At 39.7% G+C, this 26268-nt stretch overlaps 1 protein-coding gene across 3 annotated transcripts in view; it reads right to left on the bottom strand.

Moving 5' to 3' along the window:
- LOC116735982 (protein sidekick-2-like) overlaps window positions 1–23019 on the bottom strand; it is a 103322-nt gene extending 80303 nt beyond the window's left edge. For all 3 annotated transcript variants that reach the window (XM_032588184.1, XM_032588185.1, XM_032588183.1), the window contains exon 1: window positions 22633–23019. In XM_032588184.1, coding sequence (XP_032444075.1) covers window positions 22633–22780 — 148 coding nt within the window. In that variant the 5' untranslated portion in view covers window positions 22781–23019. The remainder of the gene's footprint in view (window positions 1–22632) is intronic.
- Between the last annotated feature and the right edge of the window lie 3249 nt (window positions 23020–26268).

Here is a 26268-nt window from a genome sequence, read left to right on the forward strand (position 1 = left end):
GATTTAAGCTCAATAACGGAGAAAATATTTCTTCAATCACACAGGTGTCAGACTTCATGCCTGAGCGCACAATTTTATCACAAGCCTGCAAGAGAAAACAGAAGTCCAGTGTTTTTCTATACAGTAACATCCCACTCTCACCAGGCATGCAATGTCACTCAGTCACCCACACACTGAACAGAGGCAGTTGCCTAAACAGTGTCTATAACCTCACTATGCAGACAGACATAAACAAGCATGACACTTACTTTTTGGGAATGCGAAGAACACTGATTGACAGTGCTCTGTCGGCCGGATTAGAGACGTTCATTTCGTCCTGAACTCAATTATATTTTACAAAGGCTGACATCCCCAGTTAATTGCAGCCTTTCCACATGAGGGAATTATTTGCACTTCTCAATTCCCTGGCCATGTGTACTCTGTTCCGCATGTACAGGCTTCATCTAACATGTGGAAATATTGCAAATTAGATCAGTGGAGAAAAAATGTAGAAAGGAAAAACTAAAATCTGGGAAAGGCAAAAAGTGTGTTACAATTCCAAGAGAGTAGGAAAGGAAGTGGTAGCGTGCCTTCGTCTCTGACTTCTGTCTGGATCTTAGCTCTGACTCTGAGACAACATAGACATATCCAGAGTGACAGAATTTTGATGATTGACACGGTGATGAGGAGGAGAAGAAGAAGGGGAGAAGTGAAGGAAAAGGTTATATGGTGCCATTGGCTGCACCAAAATGAAAATAAGGGTTTGCCCATAGAAAAATGTGACAAGAGTCCCTGGGTGGTATTTAGCGGTTGAGGAAATGTTTGTTTAGTAATAACAAGGAAGCCTACAAAGCCCAGAACAGTTGTATCTGCAATATACTGTATGTATGTGTGATTAATTGGTGTTAAAATTATGTAAAAAAAAAAAAAAACACTGTGTATCCCGGATTATACAGACATGTCTGTCCTTACCCCCAAAGCATCTAACAGCAGACATCCAATGGTTGACATGTGTCAGCACACATAGTCAGATTAGCAAACCTCTAATCCACCTCTGTGGCTGACTGGATGGGTGAAAGGGTTGGGGATGATCTGCCACACCACAAATAATCCAGTACCTAGCATTTCATCTGGTAGGGGGTCATGTTGCTCTGTCAAAATTGCTCTGTGTTTAATGGGCAACGAGGCCTTGGATTAGGTATGTGCTGTTACTGACATGTGGAGAGACAGCTGTTGCAGAGATGTGCGAAACTAAAGTCCTACTCCAGGCTCATATCTCTATGTTACCCTTGGGTTGTCCCTGATTGTCAAAGAACTAATCCCGTATCATTGTTTTGCAATTTTGTTTGTTACAATGGATATCAGTGACATCACCGGTGTTGACATTGGCCTGTCAGCAAACAACACTACTGTTTATCTTTGTCTGCCAGATACTGGGTAAATAAAAGAAGAAGGAAAAAAAAACACTTCCAGATGGGAGAACCGCATTGCCAGTGAGAATCTAGAGTAAACAGACAAACAGGGACTATTTACTGATAATAATCTCATCAAACAGCTGAATGAAGAGTCCCTTTTATCAGAAGTAAACAACCCTTTGAATATGCTAGACTAGTTGGAATAGACATCTCTCCAGGATGAAAACATTAAAGTTTGTCTCCTTGAAAGAACATTGTTCACAATAGTATCTCAGATGGTTGGTAGTAATCTTTGAGAGAACCTGTGTCATGCTGTACATGTCGGGGACAATGATCTCTCATTGGTCACATTGACCAAACTGATTGCCACTCATCAGCCATTGTGGCTTACACAGCATTTTTTTTTAGAACAAACAATCCTTACAGTCTAAAAGTATTAATTTGCTTAGTATTAATTTGATTTAGATAGTAATAGCAGTGAAAGCTGACGGAATTCTTCTTGACACTCAGTGCAAATAAGAATGTGAGGAGGACAGTAGTGTAGAGAAACAAGTTAGATTTGCTCCAAGCAGGGACACTCAGCTTATGCAAAGGCACACCAGTGATTAAGACAGGTCAATCATTCTTAGAGTCAACGTCAGGTGTGCAAAGGACGTGCCCCCCTTTCTCAGCTTGAAGGAGGAGAGAGGCTTTCGACAGCTGCCAGAAGGCCAACAGTGCTTTAACCAACTCCCCATTAGTTGGTGTAAGTCAGTGAAACCTGAGCCCAGGAGACCCTTGATTATGAGCATGAACAACATTAGAATACTCTGGAGAACCCGTGATGTAATAATATAAACAACTCCTACAGACATTATACTGAGTTAGTTTGCAAAGTATTTTTCTTTCACTTTTTTGTGAAAGAGTGCAGCTTTCCATCGAAGCACTAGAAAAGTCATAATAACATAACATCTGATGAAAACGTAATGGTTAATTTGAAGAAAACTACACATATAAAGGCACATATAAACATAAAAGTTTTATTATTATCATAATCATCATCATCTTTATTATTATTATTATTAAAACTGATGTCTACAAATACTGGACACTTTATTAGGTACACCTGTTCAATCGCTTGTTGATGCAAGTAGTGAATGCAGATAATCAATCAATAAAAAGACAACATGTGCCTAAGGAGTCCAGTGATTATGATTTGCTGAAACTTGAAATACATATCTAAATAGGGAATAAAGGAGGTTTAATTGACTTTGAAATTGGCTGGATTGTTGATGCCAGACAGGTTAGTCTGTGTAATTCAGAAATAGCTGGTGTATTTGGATTTTTAAAAAACATAATATGACTAGTTTACAGACAATGGTCTAGAAAAACACAAAACACTGTGCAATTCACACAGCCATATGGACAAAAAATTCTTATTACGGTCAGTGACCAGAAGAGAATGGGCAAATTGGTTCAAGATAAGAGAGGATGAACTAGATCAAATAATGATTCATTACAACCAATTTCTCCAAAATAACAAAGCTAATTGTACAATGTGTCAAATCTTGACGTAGGTGGGCTACAGCAGAACACCAGATCAGGTTCTACTCCTGTCATTTAAGGAACAGAAAACTGAGGCTGCAATTCACACAGGTTCACCACAATTGGACAACAGGAGAAGATAAAAGATAATGGCTGATCTAATTCAGCTGTAACATTTAGATTGTGGAGTCATAATTTAGCATAGACAACAAGACAGCATGACTCCACCGCCTATTTCAGTGTTGTTACTAAACATGTTCATCCCTTTTTTACAGCACGTTGTACCAGGATAATATTTTAACAGTTAATGAGTAGCTTCATCAATACATTTTGCCACAACTGGCCCTTTAAGGGCATTCATGATCATGATATGATCTAAAATGAAAATGAGTTCGACACTCCTGCAGTAGATGATCCTTCAGATCTGCTGGGATGAATCACTGCATAATATTATTTTGTCCATATGAAGATGCCTGATGAATATTTCAGGCACCTTGTTCAATCTATGACAAACACAAATAAAACAATTCTGAGGCCAGACCTGGATCCAATTCGGGAAAAGGACAAGTGTTTCAAACCTGACAAACTGTACTTCATAAAGTGCTTGATGAGCGCATGGAGCTATGGATGTTACCATTCTCAAAGCAAAAGCTGCCTAAATGGTGAAAACATTCACATTACAACAAAGTATTAGATTAAAAAGTACATTCTAAAGTCATATATGTTTTGAATTATCTATGTCTTCAAGACTTGTCTTTATGGTTAAATGTTTCCCCAGGGACACTAATCCAGAGGTTAGAGAGAGAACCACATTCTGATGACTGCCCTCCTCACTGCTACAGGGCTTGGCCACCAACCCTAAAGATTTTTTAATAGCATACTAAAATTCTGTGAAAGCCTAAATTGCAGCCCTCAATGGGCCACAGATGATGGAATTAAAGAGATTTAGAGCTGTTGGGGAAAACGGGCTGCACGTCTTTGATGTGGGGTTGGGAATGAGGGAAGAGTGGAAAAGATGGAAGCTGAGCACACCGAGGCAGCATCTGGCCCTGGTAAGGACACACTGCTCTCTGAGAAGTCTCCACAGATCGAGAAAAGGGGCTAAGTGATAGCTCTTTCTAACACCCACTATGTGCACCAACTGGCACTCACCTAATAGTAACACCTGCTGCACCCATAAAGTGTTACAATATCACTCATCACCTAAACAAAACTGGGACATGTGAGGCATGAAAAAAGTTTGAACTGTGAAATTGTGAGGCCATCGTACCAAAAGGAAAGAAAAAATTTCTTAATTTCAACCCAAGTCCCACTTGAGGTAACCATAGCAACCCCTCACCTGTCATATCATCGACAACAATAGACAGCCAGGTCAGAGTGACACATTTTCTCAACCTAGCAAATATGCAGCACGATTTTCTGTGTTCAGCATAGTGCCTTACTCTCTCAGGTTTCTACCAGAGTGTAATCAGACACACATAGCCTACTCCACACACACCAGATTAATCATCTGCCTTTTTCCTTTGCCCTCCTGCTGTTCTGTGCTATACTCTCTCTACTCTCTTTGTCTTTCATTAACTGACACTTGTACCATCACAGTTTCACACATAAACATATTCACAATGACACATTTTAGCTTCGCTACTCTTGCCAGAGGAAGCTGGCAAAATGGCAACATTTATCCTGACCTGGCATATTCCGATCCCAAGTGAAAATGTGGCCCAGTATAAAGGGCCGGTGGGCTGCCACAGCCTCTATTCACCCGAGACAAAACCTGGATCTGTGGCATAATCTGGCTGGCTGGACTTGTGAATAGAGCCAGCAATCCAGCAATGATGGACCCTGTTAACCTCTATACTATGAGTTACTGCCTGGCTGTATACAGCACATTTGAAAAGGAACAACGTAAAAAAAACAACAAAAACTGGCATTGATGGAAACAGCTCTGTGCTTAGAGACTAAGGATTCCCGACACATAGCTGCAGTATACTGGGCATGAAGAAGTCAGTAAAATTTGGAGGGAAAAAAAATACTAACTGCAGAATCATACCTCACTATTCTCCCACACAAACGTTTGCTTTTATCTCATTCCAAAAGAGGAAAGAAGGTAAAAATAATCCAGGGGGAAAAAAAGGAAATCTGGGAGATTGACACTTTCAAACAAGCTGTGGCGAGAGTGACAAAGCAAACGCACAGCAGTTGCTGAAATGTCAGGTTGGGACAGTCTCTGTCCTGAGTAATAAGGGGGGGATGGGTCTTCCCACCTTGGCTCTCGTCTCTACCGATTTCATCTTGCTGCACACCACGGGCACTGTGACTCACCAAGTGAGCAAAACATAGCCAAAACCAATAGCCAGCAGATAGCATCTCTTACGCTAACAAGCTTTTCACTTGGGGATACCATCAACTCTCTGGTTTTCTCATACAGCTAATTAGGAATGGACTGAGAAGCAGACCCGAAGCTATCTTTTCACCCTTTTTTATCCTCTCACTCACAAATCTTTCTCTTTTTCACACAAACACTTCTTTCTCAATCCATTGCCCACCTTTTCACACTTTTTACATTGACCTACCATCTTCCAATCCACCAGCATCGGTGCCATTGCTGTCACTGTGTCCAACTCAAGGCCTCTAGTGTTTCTTAATCCCATTAGACCAAACACAATCAATTATCCAGCCAGCCTTAAGGATCTGAGAGCATTAAAAGGTTAGCTCAGGAGATTTAAAGCCATTGATGTCTGTGACAGCAATGCACCCCACACATCCGCAGCCCCCCTTACGACTATGTCAGTGTCCACATATGTACGCTGCATGTCAGCATGTGTTCATCAAGATGACACCCCAGCAACAACTAGAGCCACCATGCACCGCTAGCGGATCTTTAATCATGTCCCTGCAAGTCCTGGCAAATTACTGCCTTGTGATGGTAATCGATAAAGCAATAAACACAGTCAGGGACTTCAGCTGCTAGAGCAAAGAAATACCATTGCAGCCACTCGTTGTTTTTTCTTCTTTTTTTTTTTTTGCCTTTTTCATAATTGGATACTTTCTATCAAAGAGAGAGAGAAAGAGAAAAAGCGTTTTTCCAAATAAGGAAGGCATTTGTGGGTGAGAGAAGAACAACCTCCCCCCCTCCACTGTGTTTGCATTGACAGACAAAAGAGTTACAGGTGCAGGTCAATCAATACTATCAGAAGATAGACTGATATAATCTTATTGTAATCTGTAGACTCATCTCATCTCCTTCTATCTGCCCCATCGCTGCCTGTCCATAAACTCCATGCCCCAGTGCCGCTCCATTCATGGCTTGATGTAATTTTCTCACTCCCTCCCTTTTTATCTTTCTCATACGCTTTTCTCCTTCACTCGCCTCTCACTGACTGTTCCTTCTCTGGCGAGAAAATTAAATATGATCATTCCTCTTCAAAGGCGCCACCATTAGCCAAATAATGAATATTCAGTTAATGTAGCAAAGAGAGAGCAGGACTGTGTGACTAAGAGAAGTAGAAGTAGGTGACCGCAAGAGCCGATAGGTAAAACTCACAAACTTGACACAATGGTGCTGTGATAATATGTTTGCCTGCTTACATATTTCTTCTATTATTGCATTTTTGTCGCACTTGCATGTTCAGAATCAAACAAATTTCAATATCAGACAAACATAAGTCTGATAAAAACATATACAAATACATTCAAAATGTTCTTTCCAAATGATGATTTCTTTTTATATATAGGAGAAAAAAATCTTGGCTCTTTGCAAAAAATAATTGCCCCCTAAACCTAATAACTGGTTGCTTAACATTTGGCAGCAACAGCAGTCATCTAACATTTGCTGTAACTGGCAATGAGTCTTTCAAATCACTATGGAGGAGGCCAGAAACTGTTTTAATTGAGCTACATTGGATGGTTGTCAAGTCAGTACCACAGGTCATGCTATATAATCTCATTTGCAATTAATTCTGGACTTTGACTCGGGCACTTGAGACTTTCATTTCTTTCTTAAAACATTCAGATGTGGATCAACTAGTGTGGTTTGGACCATTGTGCTACATAACCGAAGTACACTTAAGCTAAAGCTAAAAACCAGATGGCCGGAAAGTCTCTTATGAGATTTTTTGGCAGAGAGCAGAATTAATGGTTCTATCAGTTACAGCAAATTGTTCAGGTCTTGTAGGGATAAAGTAGCCCTGACCATCCCACTGCCACCACTATGCTTGCTTGTCAGTATGTTTTGTTTCTGTAGAACTGTTAGTCTTATAGCAGATTTACAGTAAGAGGACCCATACCTTCCAACAATTGCTCCATTAGGCAAAAGTGAGATGGGCTTTTGGGTTCTTTTTGCTCACTAGTAGTTTTGGTATTGAAAAAAAACAACTAATCTAACGTTTTTAGGTGAGTTGCAGCCATAGAGTGGCATAACCAGAGGGCCAGGTTGTTTCAGGCAGTTTATCACTTTCTTTTTCTGAAATTATTTGATGATCTAAAAAGCGTGTATGTGTAAGGGGGCAAATACCTTTTTCACAGCAATGGACCTTTAACAAGTAACTGAAAAAGAAGTGAAAACACATTTTCACACATTTCACTTTTTAAAGTCAAATACAAAATATAAATTATTAGAAACTTCATTAGCATGAATGAATGCTCTAATGATATTTAATAAGTTGACTGCAGATCTATCCAACCAATGCATCATTTATATCTCATTAACATATACAATTTTGAATCACTGATGATGGCTCTATTGTGAAATGCTTCCATTTGATGTCTCTAACGTTACATCTCACAAAAGAATCAGTTGACTGAAGCTTGAAAAGCCCCACAGCATTTATAGCTCGAAGGTAAAGTCTGCTCCATAGAAATACTTCTTTTGCCGTTCAGATGCGACACCGAGCACCTTTTCTACTCAAATTCAAATGTGTTTCCTCATGCAGACACGATAGCCACTTTCCAATTTCAACTTAATCTTAAAGCACCAATTTCAACTGCCGTGGCAGTGATTGAAATATGAAACCCTGCATATATACAGGCCATTACAAAGAATACAAGGCTCCAGCTGCTCTCTGTCCGCTCAGGAAAGTGAGGAGGAGAAGAAACAACAGGGATCAGCTTTGGCTGAAACACATTTCTGTTTATTTATTATTCAATAATGCTGAATTGGCCTCTGACCCCCAGGAACAGCTCGCACTGAACTACCTTCAGGAGGAAATGGCAGTGATGCTGAATCAGGAGGAAATCAAACAGAATCCCTGGGGCTCTGTTGCACAGGAGGTACAGTCTGACAGCTTTTATTGTTTTATGTCTTGTTTAATTTATACAAAGAAATGCTAAAAGAAAACACAAACATTCAGTATGACATAAACATAGGAATTTGGATTAAGAAAAAAAGTCACTGAAATAAACAAACCTATGTCAACTTTAATTTTAACAAAATAATTGTTGTTTTAAGGTGAAAACCAATTGACTATCACTGCACACTACTTTACAAGATTAATACACGTTTGTCTACTGCTTTCAAGGTTGCTCCTGCCATTAATTAGCAAAGTTTGATGGCTTGAATCCATTAGAGCCATCTAACCTAGTTAAGTCAGCTCCTCAATGGATTTTCTATGCGCCTTAAATACAAAGCCACAGCTCTACAGGAACCTGGCTCAAGGTTAGCACCATGGTGTAAGTCGTGCCCAGTGTCCAGAGCATGCAGTCTGCCACGCTCCTCAAGTGGCTGCCAGAGAACACTTCACCAAGGTTATGCCTGTCGGAGGCAATGAATATTCCACTTATCTCAATCAAAGTCCTTCACAGAACTTTGAGGGATCGGTTCTGCCTGTGTTTCAGCTTAGGAAAACAAGGACGGCAACTCTGCTGGAAAATCTGAAAGCGAGGTGGGGGCTTAGCCAGTCACGCTCCTGCACCTGAACTTAACAGCATGGCAAATAACATCTTGAATTATTAATCTGCAGCTAATCAGATCTTCAATTAATCAATTAGGATCATCACATGCAGAGGAAAACAGATGAACATATTAGCATATTCTTTTTGCCATTTGGTAAAGGACAAACTCAGTGGAAGAAATCCTTTTGAACACTCTGTGACACAAGTTTGAAAGGAAAAATAGAACATTTCTTGGGTGAGGTGATGAAAAAATAAACTGCTTTGCAACAGTATTCCTTCCCCTTGAATTCACATTTGAGTTACAAACTTTGCAATGTATTTCCTTGAGATTTTATATGACTGACCAACACAGAGTAAGAGAGAATCGTAAAGGAAAACCATGGTTTAATATTGTGCACAACAAAAAATCTGAAGAATATGGCATGCATTACCACTTTTACTCTAATACCCCCGAATAATTTTCTGTATGATCAATTACCTTCATAAATAAACAAAACCCCTCTGTGTGTAATTTAATCTGTGTCTCATTTGGCTTTTTCAAAGTCGAATGAGAAAAAAGTTTAGTTTAATGATGTGTAAAGCGAGGAAACACCACAAAAGACTTGCAGCTGTAGATGAAGTGAAAGTAATGACTACAAAATATTGACTTAGGGGGACTAAAAACCTATACATGCTTTACTTTTAAGATTTTAATTGCAAACTGGTTTTAAACCATGTGTCATTTTCAGTAATGAAATTTTGTACTAGCTTATAAAATACACTGAAGTGTGTGGCTGTAATGTGTTTTTTTTTCCAGAAACTGTGGAAGGGTGCAGAAAATGGAACTAAAGAAGACATTCACTTTCTAATCTATATTTCTGCAAAAGGTTCAAGTGAGTGTTGTTATTAAGTAAGCTAAAGTAAAATTATTCCTTATTCTTGTAGATATAGACAGTGTGATAAAAGCCATTCAGTCAACAGTGGTTCATTATTAATAGCCATGTAAGGTAATGACTGTTCTTAAATACCAAACTGTTAGCGCAGAGATAAATTGATGCATCTTCATGTCCCCAAAGTCAGCCTCAACAGAATGAATTGTATGTTAACGACAATAAATTACAGCACTTTGCTTCCACAGGAAACAATCTATAAGTTGGCTGACAAGCAATGTAAATGTGTTTGTGCAGCATAAATCATTTGCTAACAATTGAACACCTGTGGATTTTCCAAATTAAAATAAATCCTCTTTCAAGCCTCCCATCTGTTCGATATTCCACAGATAGCATTTAATGATCTTTTTGGAGTGATATCCTCCACAAATAGATGGAATTAGCTTTGATGGATACGGTGAAAGTTGACAGATTAGTAAGGCAGATGCATTCTTTTGATAAACAAGCTAAGTGCCCAGTAAGTTAATAGGGTAATGAGATCTCTTTATTTATTTATTTTTCTTAATGCCGGACCCTTCTTGAATGCAATCGTACCGTAACATTTGCCTATGAACAATCGCAATGTTTCTGTTTGTGTGTGTGTGCTGGTTGCATGTCTGATGCCTACAACATCCTGCATCTCCAGGGGCACCGGCTCCCTCTCTCATCAAGCATGCCCAGTCAATGTGGCTGTCACTCCCAATCTGCGCTGAGAGGGGAGCCTGTGCCTATTTTTATAAATGTATTCATATTCATTAGTCCTGAGTGTCATTCATAGCAGCAGTTCTTTAATGCGGCGGGTAACCATCACAGGCCGGAGAAGCCTGCCTCCTCTCATCGCACAAATTAATAACACAGGCAATCACTGCAAAGGTGCCTTCTGTCAAACAACAATGGCTCCTGATTTCCATCAACTGTGTGCACTTCCTCATTTCTACAAGACATGCAGTTGAAAAAGTCACTGATGTCCCTTGAGGAAAGCACAACAAAAACATACCATTGTACCAGCCTATGAAATATGAAATAATTAAATTAACTAAGAATTAATTACAACCTTTTTTGTTCCCTTGACCCAGTGTAATATTTTGCCTCGTAACATCTCGGTGGCGCTGGGTTAATTGTGCAGAATAACTTATGTCAATGTGAACTGCTAATGAGAGCAATTAGGCAACAGACTCACAGTAACTTCACCACCTTGTTCAAAAATGCTGTCTGTTGGCTTTATTGGCTTGTATGTGTCAAATAAACAATTTCATGAACTAATTCTAGTAAATTCAAAGACAACTAACATAATTCCTTCCCTGAATTAAACCATGGAAGACTATTTTTCTAAGACTTCCAGCACATCTAGAACTAAAGCATGGGGTTTTCATGCTTAAGACTTAGTTCACATCCACTTCTTTGTTTTGCGTTCTGGTTGCTGTTGCCTTTCAGGGTAATGGAAGTGGGCTGCATCTCACAGCCCTCCATGTTTTTTTCATGCCCATTGTTTCTGCTCCACCCCACTTTAAATCAAGAACACAAAGCAATCCCCGCCATACTTCACTCTGGACAGCATTAATAAAACAAGCTTTCAATGATGCAGAATGGAACACCACATTGGGAACGAAGCAGTGGTGTGATTACAGCTTTTAAACACTGCCACCCCTCAGAGTTTACATAAAGGCTTTTGGCGTTCTTGCTCCCATTGTCATTCATCTTTTCTTCTTTGTCACCATTCCTCTCTAATAGAGAGGTACTGAATGGAGAAGCCCCCGAAGTAGAATAAAAAAGTAAAAAAGTTATTGGAGTTCCTCAGAGTAGGCCTATTCCCAAGATCTGCATACTTTCTCTAATCCTCTTACAGCCTCTGAACCCAATCATATTTTTATAAGATTCATTGTTTCTCTACCTGTAAAGAGGAACCTTTTCTGTCATTATGGAAGCTAAATATTCATTATCAATGTACTAATAGATCAATGTATAAAGCACTCAAAGAACACATTTCTGACTGGTCATTCCTTTACACAATTCCCTCTTTAAATCTCATCACGACAACCCCTTGAGTGATCGCAGAAATTGAAATGGGGCCTTTTAATTGAAATTCACGAAATTAAACATTGACCAGAGCAACTTCATTAAACAGATATGACTCCAATTTCAGCAGTCCCTACAGGCTTAAAGTGCATGCCCGCTGTTACAACAGATGTGTTTAAACATTATCTTTCATAGAACTGGGGAATTACATAGGCTCATATCCAAAGTGAAATAGTTTGACAAGCACTGTGAAAGACTTTTGAGGAGAGTGATGATGGGAAGCAGCCGGAGGTTTCTGGAACAGCACCACAAGCTTTAACATATCCACATCTGCTCAGGAGCAAATGCTTTTTGCCTTTACACTTTTGATGAATTCTGGCATCACAAATCAGATTGAACTATCATATCTCCTGTATGTCACATGTGATGTAGATCCAAATTGGCTTTCATCTCTGGAGTAAAGCTCTGTCAGCCTAGAGTGACTTCACATGTCCATCGTACCTTCCATCTGGATACCTCAGGGAGACCATCGTTGTCAGCAGGCCTCCCAGTGCACAACGGTACATGTCCCTAACAGGGGACGCCTGGGCTCGTTTGTTTGGTTACTTAACTCGGGTTCTGTGACAAGGGGAGACAGTGACCGAGGCATCTGGGACATGGGAGCCCCCTGCAGAATTAAACAGGCTGCGTCTTGAGCCCCTGTGACAGGAAATCTCACTCAGATCACGAACGGCAGCCCTGATTGCATGTGACAGGTGCATCCTCTTCCTTCAGATGCCATGTCTTTGTTTTGTCTTGTTTGCTTGAATGGCGGCAATGGCAATTTTGGGAAGTCAGAGTGGAGTTTTTGGTGGTGCCGTCCCACATTTTCCACAGTAAATAAACTTGCTATGGATACAAATTAAACATATTTTGTTTGAGTGAAAAAAAGTGTAAAAATTAGAATCATAGCATTTACTGTTCTACTGGCAAAACAATCACAAAATAAAATAATGTTTACTTCGTTCAAGATCAGAAGCCTATGTGCATTTCACTAATATTTATTTTAAGTTACTTTTAAAATGTATGAGTTGGGACAAATATTTTGATTGTCCTTCCACAAGCTTCTCAAAATGACTTGCTGAAAAATTTGGACCATTGCTCCTTTGAGAACTGATGTCAGTTTTGAAGACAGTCTTGCTCACACACAAATACACTTTGCCCACACAATTTCTATTGGATTGAAAAGAGGCTTTTGTAAAAGCCATGATAAAACATTAATTTTCCTGTCTTAAACCACTCACTAATTTGGGTTAAAAAAAACTTGTCTTTTGGACAACATCCAAAAGGCAAGTTGTCCTTTTGAATAATATTTTGAGATACTTTAACATTTACACATTTTCTTTCCTCATAATGCCATCCATTATCTGAAGTGCACTAGTCCCTCCTGCAGAAGTGCAACATGATACAGTCCCCATCACATTTGACACTTAGGTTATTATTATTATTTTTTAATATCGTTATTTAATTTTCATTTACAGGCAACAAACAACATCAAATAAGTGAGCTTCTTCTTTACAAAATGGCGTGTGCATACATGGTTTAAATGTGCCAGTTTTGTTTTAACTTGTTTTAACTTGTTCATTTTCTTTTTTGTGTGCACCTCCTATATTTCCCCTTTTTCTGCAAAAAAACCACCTGAAATAAAAGGAAATGCAAGTAGAAAAAAGCTGGCAGTCATAGAAGTGCAAGGGTTACTGTTTCAGCTCAAACTGGGCACACTAATCCCTTTGATCCCCCCATTTTACTGTCAGCTGTTTCCTAGCTACCATTGGATCAGCACAGAATTTAGGATTTGTGCTACTGTATGCCACAGCAATCCCTGCCCCAGTGTTGCAGTGCTCTTCTCTCTTTCCTCCATCAATATCCCGCTCAGGGCTCACCATCGACATCCCTAACAATATTAATTTCTCTTTTTTGTTCCCCTTTCTACTTCACCTCGCTGAAGTTGGCAGTGACTGCGATGTGGCAGAGGGAGTTAGGTTAAATTGGAAACTATTTTGCACAGAGGGCCATCAGGACATGAACAGATGATTCATGCTGAAAAAGCTAATTCTGATTTTGCCAATTCATCTGAAATTACAGTATTTCTTTCAAACACTGGTTTGAGAAAGCTTCATTTAGCAATAATGAAACAATCTACTTCTATTTGTGCCAAGGCGTGCGTTGGAATAAGAAAACGTGCATGTGCATTAGGAACTGTGCACATTGCTACTGCGTGCATGTTTGTGCATTTGTTAGCATGCATTAGAGCAATAAAGGAAGTTTCATTGGGTTACTCTTTCAGGCTGTCTTTGAAATTTGAATAAGCAGGCAAATCTGTCTGCGCAGGGTCTCTTTCATCCCAGTCAGTGTTGGCTGCTCTCAGAGGTGCAGTGTGCCATACACTTCTTATTCAACCTCTGAGTTGTTCACCCAAACTTCTCCGAAATCATTTAAGGCAAAAAACACGAAGGGGTTTGACTTGCATATTGGCAAATTTATGCTTCTTTGTCAAACACTGGCTCTCCAGGACTAAATGTTTATTACTGCAGATACAAGAATGAGAGCTACTTTTCCAATTTAATAATTTCAACAGACTTTGGAATGCCTATTCATTTTTGTATGTACGGTATGCTTGCATAATTTGTTTAACTGCAGTGGTCAAACATACTTTTTTTTTTACAACCTTTAAATATTCAGTATTTCATTTATTTATTCAATATAACTTACATTCTAATATTCAGTACAGACTAAATAATTTTCTCATTTATTGCAATAAGACATTTTTTTCCAATGATGCCTGAAAGTGAAAACAGCATAGAAATCAAGAAGCATAAATCTTGAATAGGCTCATGTTTGAAAACCAAACCAGCCTTTGTTGAGGTTGAATCCAGCCGCGTGCTTTTAGTAGCCGACCTGAAGCACTTTCACATGGGGCCAAGGATCCAAATTTGACATCGACCCATAAAGAAGAAGCCGACACTTCTGCTGTCAGCCCACATTATCATCGCATTTCTTGACTGATACTCGGCTGATGTTATGGGCAAGGACAGCAATCAAAGCTTATGTGAACACACAAAGTGCTGCCGACCCTCAGTGACGACCGGTTCCACTCTGCTATGTACGCACTCCTTATCAACAAATGAGACGATTGGTATGGATTTCTGTAGGTGTATCTCACTCAATGCTTTCAACATCCACACTGATATCTGCTGGTATCACTGTTGCACGTTTGTTTGTGGCAATGGTGGAGTGTCAAACTGTGACAGCAGTGGGGAGGCCCTGCGAGTAAGATCTAAACTACATGGATGATGAAGGCCCTGCGAGTAAGATCTAAACTACATGGATGATGAAGATGAAGACAGCAGGTGCTTGGAAACAGAAATCAAACATGATATCAAATCCCATGTGTCCAAGAGCAAGACAATGGGGGGAAAGAGAGGCGGTTCAAGCTGTAATCAATACAGAGCACAAGGTATTGAGATGCAGTGAAAGGCATTTTGCCAGCCCCCCCAGAGGGCCTGGTGGGCCTGCTGCCAAGCACAATCTGAGCAGGACAGCTAGCTCAGCTTTGCACATTTGCATACAAGAATTTGCCTGTAAAAAGAAAAAAAAAACATGTCTCAGTTTGGAATCACCTATCTCTCAAACTGGTTAACCTCTACAAAAAGTTCCAAACAAGAACTGAAAAGTAAAATGTGATTTAAATCAGTAAATTTTCAAACTTTTTGTTACAAATACCAAATAGGCTTCCATGTAGCACTATGATGACAGATGTTTTACAACAATATTACCATAGAAGATTGAAAACATCTTTTTTTCTAATTTTCTAATTGGTTGACATGCAGATTTACTATTCCTTCTCTTCACACAGAAGCTGAAATTTCTGAATTTTAATTTGGAAAAAATATTGGAATGCTGGAATTATTGGTAAGGAAGTTTGAGGTTTTCCTGCCAAAATTCAACATGAATTCCTTTGATACAAAGCTATAGAACAAAAAAAGTATATTTACTCTGGTAAATTTTATGACTCGTTTAAAATAGGCAGTACTCTCTTCTCGGTTCGCTACTTGATTCTTGCTACACAGTCACCAACTTTAGTTCACTGTGTATTAGGAGTTCTTGAAAGTTTTCCAATTTAAATTTTTTTAGATTGTTACATTTTATTAGCACTACATCATATTTATTTGTTTTTGTATTTACCTACTACCACAGTTTCTTCCGAGTATAGAATACTACTCTCTACGTACATTTCATTGCATAGTACAAACTCTGAATGGTGCACACCTGCTGAGATCAACAGTGTGGAATTCAGTGTTCTGCGGCATGCATAACAATGGCTCATACCATTGAAACAAAACACAGATATACAATAGAAGGATGGCAGTCTAAAGACAGCCTAGCCTTAGAAAAAGCAATAGTACTTAGGCTAGTTTGAGATCTATTCCTAAACCTTCTTTATGTTTATAAAATTATAGGTGTGTCTATTCATGTTGTCACTAATGGCAGGTAGTTGTTGTGTTGTGTCTTGGTTTGAGGATGGCCAAGAGTGTCTAGGCCAAGAATGGACTACAATGTTAAGATGTAAATTTATTCACCTCAATGTTCAAAGTAAACAGGACCAGCTGTTTTCATTGGGACATAGACATGAAAAAAAAACTCCGCTCCTACCCATGCCACCACGGTATCAAAGTGGTTCCTCCATTTCTCCTCTCCTTGTGCCTTTTGCCATTTTAGTCACAACACAAGAATACACTCAGCAGTCCCCAGGAGGCGCATGCTGGATGTGAGCGGAGATTCAGTGGGCACATTATGCTGTAAAAGGCATTGTTTCTCAACACAGCTTTCCTTGAGTTGCCTTTGTGTTCTTAAATGTTTACATGCAACAGCTCGGAGGCTCGGAGACACATGTACATTTCCAAGAATACGGTTTGAGTCAAATCCCTCACTTGCACTGATGGAACTAATGACACCATTTGTGAGGGCTCTTCAAATGCTTCATTTTAAGGAGGTCGTTACAAAGAGAAGCATGCAAAACATCTCTGCTCCCTGGTCAAAATTATATCAGACAAAACAAACAAATACCTGCCACTTCAAATTCCCCTCCATCCAGTGTCCAAGGTCATTTTTGCTTTCAGTTTCTGGCTCAGCTCAAGGCCTCTTCTGAGACATTTTTTATTTCTTGATAGCTGAGGTGCCTCCAAGCCCCGTGTTGGATTGATTAGACGTTTAGCCAGGAGAATTAATATGTGAAGAATTTCCCTGTTCCCCCCTGCAGCGCCTCTCCCCCTCAGTCTCATCAGTAAACAAGTAGATATGGAAACAAAACCACTCTCGGGCTATGTGATTAAAATCGGCCCCAAAAGAAGAAATTGCTTGACAATCAATGTTGTTATTACTGGAAAATCACATCTGAGTGTACCTTATTTTGAACATTATTTTTGACTCTGTACACCAATGCTGCTCTCTACAGGTATAAAGAATCTGTCAGAATAACCTGATTTTGTTGTTTTCTATGCTTGTACCATTCTTTTGTGACAACTTCAACAAATCAAAAAACAAAAAAAAGGAAAAAAGTGCGTTCTTCAGAGTAAGCGAGGATTTTAGCAATAGTTACCCAAATCCGCAGACATGATAGGACTCTGCCCTGTGCAAACAGCTATTACCACTGCCTTTTGGGCAAATGGCAATTACTAAGCAAAGGGAGAATGCCAAAACCCTGCAGTTAATTTTGATTACATTTGCATTATGAACTATAAACACAGTTTTACTGCTGAACTGAGCCAATTAAAGACTTCCTGAAGCTAAAAAAAGGAACATTGACATCAAAACAGCTCTTTTGTTCTTGCACAATGAGGTTGATTGCAATCATTTGTCACTCCTAAAACCTTTCGGAGCATTTAGATTTTTCAAACAATAGGAAAGACATTGTTACAAAACAAATTTTGGCTTTTCATTAATTTACTTTAATTGCTACTGCCAGCGAGCAGACTTTTTCTTACTTGAGCTGTGAGATGTTGCCTCTTGCAGGATAAGGCTTCCTGTGGCAGCATGAATAAACATGTGTAGACAGCATTTGGCAGCAAAAGGAAGGAGAGAAAAAAAAAACTCAGCCAACCAACCAAACATGGGAGGCAGCCACAGAAGACGCATAGGGAGTCTGATATGGAAGCTGACACCATTTCACCTGAGGCTGGGCGAACCACTTGCTGGGCTTTCCTGGCATGAGCCATATTGCAAAAAAAACAAGCATTTAAGTCAAAATTTTTAGCGGCTGCTCTCTCTCTCTCTGGCGAATATGCTTCACTGACTGCATTTTACTGAACACTGAAATACAAAACTATGTCATAAATATGGACAATGTATAGCTGATGCATGATGGGTTTGGAACACAGCACTCGGACAGTACTGTGCTGGGATGTGTAGAGTTGTCAAAACTTATCAGTTTAGAAAAAAATAGACTTCCATCACCTTATGTAAAGATGTCATTATTTTCTCTATATCTAGCCATCTACTCATGGCTGAGTGAATATACAGATCACCTAAATATATAACAGACAACTAACACAGTACATCATGTTGTAGTCAACCACTGCAATAGTGAAACATGGTGGTGGCAGAATAATGAAATGAGGATGATTTTCTTAATTAAGTAGGGAAAGGGAAATTGAGGTTGAAAGAGAAGATAGACCTTCTTTACATAAACCATATTACACAGAAATAAAGTAACTAAGTTGCCAATTTCTCTTTGGTGAACAAACATATTTAACTCCATTTTACTTAACACTGATACATGAGCGTGTCCAACACAACACTTGCACAGTACCGAGTTAGGATTTGTAGACAAGATTACATTAACACAATAATTTCATCACCATATGAACTGATAACTAATTGATAAGTAATTTGGTATTAGTGTGGACATTCTACTCGTTGTTAATGGTACAGAATTTAATAATGAATTGCTAATGTGTTTGTCATAAACAAAACAATAGACAGCAACTGTCAAAACACTCACCTAAGTTTTCTGTTTGTACATGTATCAAAATAACCATTAACAGGGATGTTAATGGTTCATATATTTCTGTTGAGAATATTTGGCACAACCATTTTGTTTCAATACACTCTCATACTGAATGATATAGACTTATTTAAACCTGAACATATGCAGAATGTTAATTGGCGGAACTTAAGTGTGAAATTATATATTTAGCTTCTCAACTTTAAAAAGAAAGCAAAGAGTCAGCATTATAAGTGTCTTCCTCAACTACAGTGATGATAAAGAAAGAAACATTAAGCAAAAGTTTTATGTCAGTCTTTTCAATACATACAAAGTATGCAGCACCTAATTATTTACCTGAAAGGACAAAAAGCTAAATGTAAACATCATAGGTATAGAGAAACCAGGCTAAAGTCTAAATCAAGCTCCCTCTAGCAATCCTATGACTCCTTATACAGTCACTTGGAGGTTAGAGGTTTCATAGCAGGTGCACTTATATATATGATGCATTCAAGAAAAAACTGGACTAATCAGGGGTGTCCAAAGTCAGTCTTCGGGGGATGGTATCCTACATGTTTTATTTCCTTCCCTGGTTAAAAACACTGGTAGTGAATGCCTCCTCAGCATGTCAATGTTCTGGAGAGGTCTGCTCCTGAGTCACCGTTTGATTCAGGTGTATTGAACCCGGAAAAATACATGCAGGATATGGTTCCTTGAATACCAACTTTGGACAAACCCTGGTGTAGATTCGCAGTCATCGAATCTACACCAGGGATGTAGTGGTGTAGACATGATAAAAATGAGTTTTAAATGAAGGCAACTGGACTTCTACCAAGATAAGTCCAGTTGCCTTCATTTAAAACTCTCAAGATTAGCAAGTAAAACTTGTCAGAATCTGTAAAGAAAAGCTCCTGATGCTAAGTGAGTCACTTCTGGGGCTTTTCCAGGGATGAGCCAAGAAAAAGTCAGAATTTTCAACAGCTGTTCCTCTCCCTGGCAACATGTTAAATTAACGGCCTTCTACCAAACTATTTATACGTAAATATAAATGCACAGAGAATAGCTGTGACATGAAATTGTTAAAACACATGTAACACCTCCACTTCACCGTGTTAGTACTTGCACAGTTGTAAAATTAAATGAAGATTTCCGTCACCTTTTGTACAGGCGACACAATTACAACAGATTTAGCATAATTTTATGTGACTAAAGTCACATAAAATTATGCATGTATTTTTCCACATAAAATTATGTGACTTTAGTGCGAATGTGCAGATCTACTAGAGTATTAGCATGTTAAATTTGTTCTACAGTTGCACATGCAGGTGCAGATTAACAGGCTTCCCAGCAGTCTTTATAAGAAGGGACATCTGTAATTCTATTAAAACTGTAATATACTTGTTTTGTGTAATCTTGTACATATTGATTTTTCTATCTATCTGTGGATGCGCCTGCAAGTGCATGTGCTTGCTTGTGTGTCACCAATGGGGATGAATTATGATGTGCAGGCCCGCATTAGAGCAGGCAGTTTTAATCACACACAGATTCAGAGTGTTTTAAACAAATGCTTTTTTTGTGTAAGCACTGAGGATTATCATAAGATTTAAAGATTTGGAAATGGCTGACAGCTGTCAAGCTGCATAATAACGTACGTCCAGAAAATTATAGCAGCTGTCGGTTGGCAGAATGTCAATGCTGCTATCTAGATTAAAGCTCAATAGACAGGAACATAAGCACAGGCAACTGTGCACACACACCCCCACACGCACGCACACGCATTTACACACAACAAAATGCACCCCAACACACAGTCACTCACAAACACACATCAATCTCTGCAGTCTTATTGAGGAAGAGAAAAAAAAGACAACACAAAGGCAGCTAAGAGAAAAATAAAAGCAGACCCTCACATTTATTTACCAGGCTTTTTGATTATGGGATCTGCATGAGTCTTAAAATGGCTTGTTGAGTAAAACCAGCAGAAAGGCTCCTCCTGTGGATCAGCCACATATCCTCTTGTGCAATCGAAGAGCCATCTGTATTAAAAACAGCAGGTGCCTCAATATGAACCTGCTGAAAAACAAGCGGCAACATAGCACCTGTTCCCTGGAGGTGGCTATGTGTTGCCTAATTTCTGTCATCCTCAGAGGTCTTTGTCTCTCAGGGAATAACTGCAGCATCTCTAACTTTCTGTACAGACACTGCTTTTATGCCGCTCATTTGCAAACAAGGATCCCCCCTTGAGGATAAGGGGTGTTCTACTTCAGAGGAACGAGGTGTCTTTGGATGCTGAGAGGACCCCCCCCCCCTGCAACGGGTACAACAGCATCCTCATCGAAGACCGAACAGCATAGACAATGCATCATAGAGGAGGCCCTTCTCAAATGAAAGAGGAGACAGACAAAAGGATTGGACCTCTCACCAATGCTAATGCACAACCAGAAATGCTCACAAGAACAGAAAAGGAACTGCAGGGATAAGAAATGGTTCTATTTCAAGGAGAAAAGGTAAAATCCCAGTGAAGTAACCCGGTGGCGCTCAATAGATCCACACACACATACTTCAGGCTTGTTGGCTTGAGAAAGGGATGCTAATAACAGCTAGAGGAACTGTGCCTTGCATAATAAGAGACGCCAGAGACTCTTCTCAGATAAGGTTGGGAGCACTTTAGAGCAACGTAAGTTGTTCAAAGGCAAACAAGTGCAGGGATTATGCTGCTTTTAGCACTCTGGTGTACCGAGCAGTGCGATTGTGAAACGAGGAGTGCATAGAGAAGGCACCTCTCAAATGAATCAACATCTGAAGAAGACTTTTTTTTTTCTGGGACCTTCAAGAAATGCTTGATAGTCTGTTGCGTCGAAGACATATTTTTTACTTCGTCAGCAAAGGCCATGGCATTGCAAAGGAGAACCAAATAGGAAGTTACTGAAATTAATTGGGACAAAACAAAAAGGAAGATTTATGTTTCAGCATTTCCACAAACTGTGCTGATTCCTATGTTAACTTACTTTCACTTCTTGTGACAACCAGCAGTTACAGTTTTTCCACTCATGAAATATGACGGCAGGTCATACTTGTTCTCCACGGCTTTCTGCTTTTATTTAGCAGATCTCATTAGGTTCTCACTGGCCGAACAGTTAACAGCTGATAAATGACAAGCAAGGAGTCACAGTTTCATAGTAACCGTGTGATTAGTGTTGTTCATGTCTCTGGGTGAGCTGGACATTAAATGAAACCAGCTCGTTGTGATTTATGGATTCTGCAAGACACATTCTCCAGTGAACCAATGCTTCAGAATCCTGAAACAACTGCTCTCTTTTAATGTTTCCACACTGTAGTCATAACCGTGCAAGTTAATGATCTCTGCTAGAATATTTAAAGGGGGAGCCAAAAAAGGGCAGCTTAATCTGCAGCAGCAGTGAAACTGTCAGAGAACCAGAGAACTTCACATATTTCACAACAGGTCATGATAACCAGTGAAATAATCCAAGTGGTTTTTAAAATGTAATAAAACAGCCAATCTGGAATATGCAAATACTTAACAGATCTGAATGCATGCATTTGGAGAGATGCAGAAACAACCCAAACTGCTTGTGATGACAACAGGATTTTTTTTTCTTTAACAACAAAAGCTCTTTTTGTCCCTCAGGTTATGGTTTTGTGACACTATGCGCACAACTGACACGTTATTTCACTTTAAATCCATATTTGCCTTTATTTTTTCATTCCTGACCTGAGCTTTTATACAGCATTTCTAAAGCCAAATATAGTTTGTGGGCTGTTTTTATGTGCCTCATAATAGTCGCATTGTATTAATTCGTTTTATCACACTTTTATTTTTTTTTCTCTAAGTACAATACAACTGAGTTACGGATCTTACCTTGAGCCTGAGCGCTAGGGATACAAGTCGACAAGAGCAGAATCCAAAAGGACATCCACACCTGTCCATTCTGCCCAGGTCCAAGCATGCTCCGCGGCGGTACCGTCGAGACCCAGCTGCGGATTTCCCGTCTCCCCGCCGGGAACATGTTGCTCGGTGATTGCCACAGACTCCCCCTAAAAGTGTCCTGACTGCTACTGCTGCTGCTGCTGCTGCTTCTCCTGCTGCTTCTGTTCCGTCTGCCGCCGCTGCTGCCACTGGTCCTGTGCGTCAGAATGCTCTTCGGTGCTGATGGGGGGTGAGTGACCGGAGGGGAGCGTGGAGAACTGAGTCCGCCGGAGAGCGCGGGGCACGCAGACTGGCACGCGGAGGAATGACAACAAAAAAAAAAAAAAAGAAAGAGAGAGAGAAAAAAAATCCTATGGACAAGTCCCGCATGAGCAAGGCGGAGTCAGTCCAATTGAATTTGCCCGGCTGTCAAGTATTTGAGACCGGGTATTGACATAATGTCTTTACTGCCCAGAGTAAACTCTAGATTAATAGCAGATATATAATTCACGAAAAACAGAGATGAGGAGAAGCGATATGCTGGCCAAAAGTTTGACAGATAACAGTTTGTTTTCATATCGATCTGAGGGCGAAAGTCTAAGTAATAAAACAATGACAAATTCACTGCTTTTAGCTCTCTCTGGTTTGTGAGCGTGCGCGCTGGTGAACCTGGTAAAATACTTTCTCTTTTTTTTTTTTTTGGATTACAACAGACAATTTACAATCCAGCCCCTCTTTTATGAATTGAGCACCATATAGACTGTGTCAGCCACGCACACTGAGCCAAGTAATGTCAAGCCTGAGAGCTCTGTGCACTATTGCCACCACGTGGTAGAAAGAAGAAGAAAACATCCATTTGGACAGCTGTGATTGATTGTTGACACACTAAAACCAAAAGGCCTGGATTACAAAAACAACCTGATGACAACTAAATCTGTCCAAACACGTTTTTTCCCCCCCTCCTGCCTAGTGTTAAAGAAATCATGAACTGGGTCACACAGGCTCCAAAAGTCAGTGCTATTTATGTCATGTAAATGCATTTATTTTTACGTTGGTTGCAGTTCAATGTGGCTCTATGTCATAAGCTGCACAAACCAGGGTAGACAGAGTGCACCTGAGCAATCAGATGTGATTCAGAAGCACCCTGAGATCAAGAAGGACTGCATATCACTGCCCCCCCTCCCCTCCCTGCCTAAAACGTTTTTTCTCTCATCAGACAAAAGGATTAAAGGCATGTTTGAGTACACAGAAAATCCTGGGCACTTCGGAAAAACAGGCGAGGGTACATGCGAGCTGTGATACCAGCTTTGTTGTCCTTGCTCCTTTTGAACTCGCTGAAAAATGCATGCGGGGAAGGTAAGCTTCAAAGAGCTGTCACAGCGAATCTGTACGTCTGCCATTAGATCCTGTGAGTTAAAAGACCAGCAGTAACGCACACTAACATGGAACATCTGAGCTACCACAAGCTAAATAAAGTCTGCTGTTGCTTCTCATGTGTAAACAGGGGCGGTATTCTCTTCTTACCTCCACGCTGTGAGATTGTTCAGATGTCCTTTTACTCAAATGTCCCTCCCACCCCAGCGTCTTCAAACTTCTCAATGTCAACAGGAGCTCATTTGGTGCCATTCCCTGCTCTCTCCTTTTATTTCCTCTCTCCTCAACCTACTTGCACCTCATGTTCCAACCCCTACTGATAATGATGTGCTGATTATGAGGCTCTTAGGCCAGCAGATTGCTCTCCAGTCTCATTCGCATGCAGTGGAAAATTGCTGCTGTCTTGGAGCCCCCACCCTGCTGTGCGTATCAGGCAGGTTGACATTAGCAAGCTGCTGGGAACAGCGCTCAGGCATGAGGGCAGGTGCTCCGTCTCTGTCTCCATAACTGCTCTGCTGCAGAGGAAACAGAGGTTGCCTGATGCTACGAGCCATGCTGTGGGGGCACCACAGGCAGGTGTCAAACAATACAGCATTGTGTAGCTGACATTTAGGCATGCATGCTTTCAGAATAGGTATTTCCATTTGCCAAGTGACACACACCACGGTTTACGGTTTTGCAAAGAGGGCTGAGAAAAATGACTCCTGCATCTATTAACATAAAAATCACCGTTAAATTATTTAATGAATGCCAGCAATCCTGTGCTATAGTGTTCTTAATTAAACAAATTAAGCCTCTTATTAGGTTAAATTAACATTATTGACTAAATAGGTGGACCAAAAGTTTTCTTGCCAGATAATTATGGCCTAAATTAATTGAAATCGGACAGTCAAATTACCTCAGCACTAACTAATTTATAAACGTCTTTTTGATTTTTTTTATTCAATTTTTTCCCCCTACTTTTCTTAAAGCTTTGATGTTTTCAGTTAATGTTGATTATCCAGCCAAGTCTTCAAGGAAATTTTCACAGCCATTAATGGTCCTTGCGTAATTGCCGCCCTGGGTGAGACCTTTCTTTTGCGACCACCCTAACTAATTAAAATTCAGGAAATCATCCAAATTTTGGGTTGAGAGAAATTACAGAGCAGTCCTGCACAAAGATTGCAAAATATTCTCTCTTTTCTTAGTAGCACGCAAGTGCCGCCAACTCCCTGTGGACTTCACTTGCGTAAACGCAATGGAAAACATGTTGAAGGGGCAACTGACAAGTAAATAATACATTTTAATCTGTTTCCTGTGGACTCCCCTTTTTCTTATCCTGTCCGTTGCAAAAGACCCAGAGCAAAATCTTCCTCTGTTCAAAGCATTAGGAAAAGCGCTTGTTCTGTTAGTGGTTAAAACCAAGTCATTACTTCATTGAAGCCTGATGTGGCAGAATGTCATGAAATTTTTAACAGGTGTATATTTACCTTTGTGTTGCATCATCACTTCTTTCAGTCCGTAGACATTTGGGAACTGAAGGGGTCGATTGCTGTAGAGTTAAAAACAAAATATTTTCCCATTCTTGGCTGAGGAGGGATTTCAGATTCCCAACCTTCTTTTTTTCTCTTTAGCCATGTCTTTAAATTTGTTAGTAGCTGGGAAAAAAAGGCTGAGCTGGTTGTGGGACCTTTTCTTTCACTTGTTTAAATTTGCTTAGAAAGTAATTTGATAACAAAATAATAACATTTGTAATGTATTACCTAGGAAAAAGAAATGTATTTTTGATGCAATGTGTTCTAACAAATTTTGAACTGACCCTCATGCAAGGAAAGGTTTAGACTGGAAATGCTTCTTTCTAAACACTTTGTTACCTCGTTTTAAGAACTTTTGAAATAATTTGTGTCATTTGTAGCTTACAGCTGAGGAAACCCCCCAAAATAAAATGTTCAAACAATTAAATTGAAGTTACACTTAAGACACAAAAAAGACAGCTATTTTTCACAGTAATGACTGCCTACTAATAACTTACTCAATGTACTGTATAGTATGTGTACTTAACCCTACATCACTGTGGATTGGTATGGAGACACTCAACCTGTGGCTCTGCTAACGTGAAGCTCAAGTTTCTCTTTACAATATTTCAGAGATGTGCTAACATATAATTTAGGTCAGTTTAGTTTTCTGGTCAATCAACCACAGAAATATCCTGGTCATAGTTTGACCAGAAATTGG

Source organism: Xiphophorus hellerii, chromosome 16, assembly GCF_003331165.1.
Source record: "Xiphophorus hellerii strain 12219 chromosome 16, Xiphophorus_hellerii-4.1, whole genome shotgun sequence".
Classification (NCBI taxonomy): domain Eukaryota; kingdom Metazoa; phylum Chordata; class Actinopteri; order Cyprinodontiformes; family Poeciliidae; genus Xiphophorus; species Xiphophorus hellerii.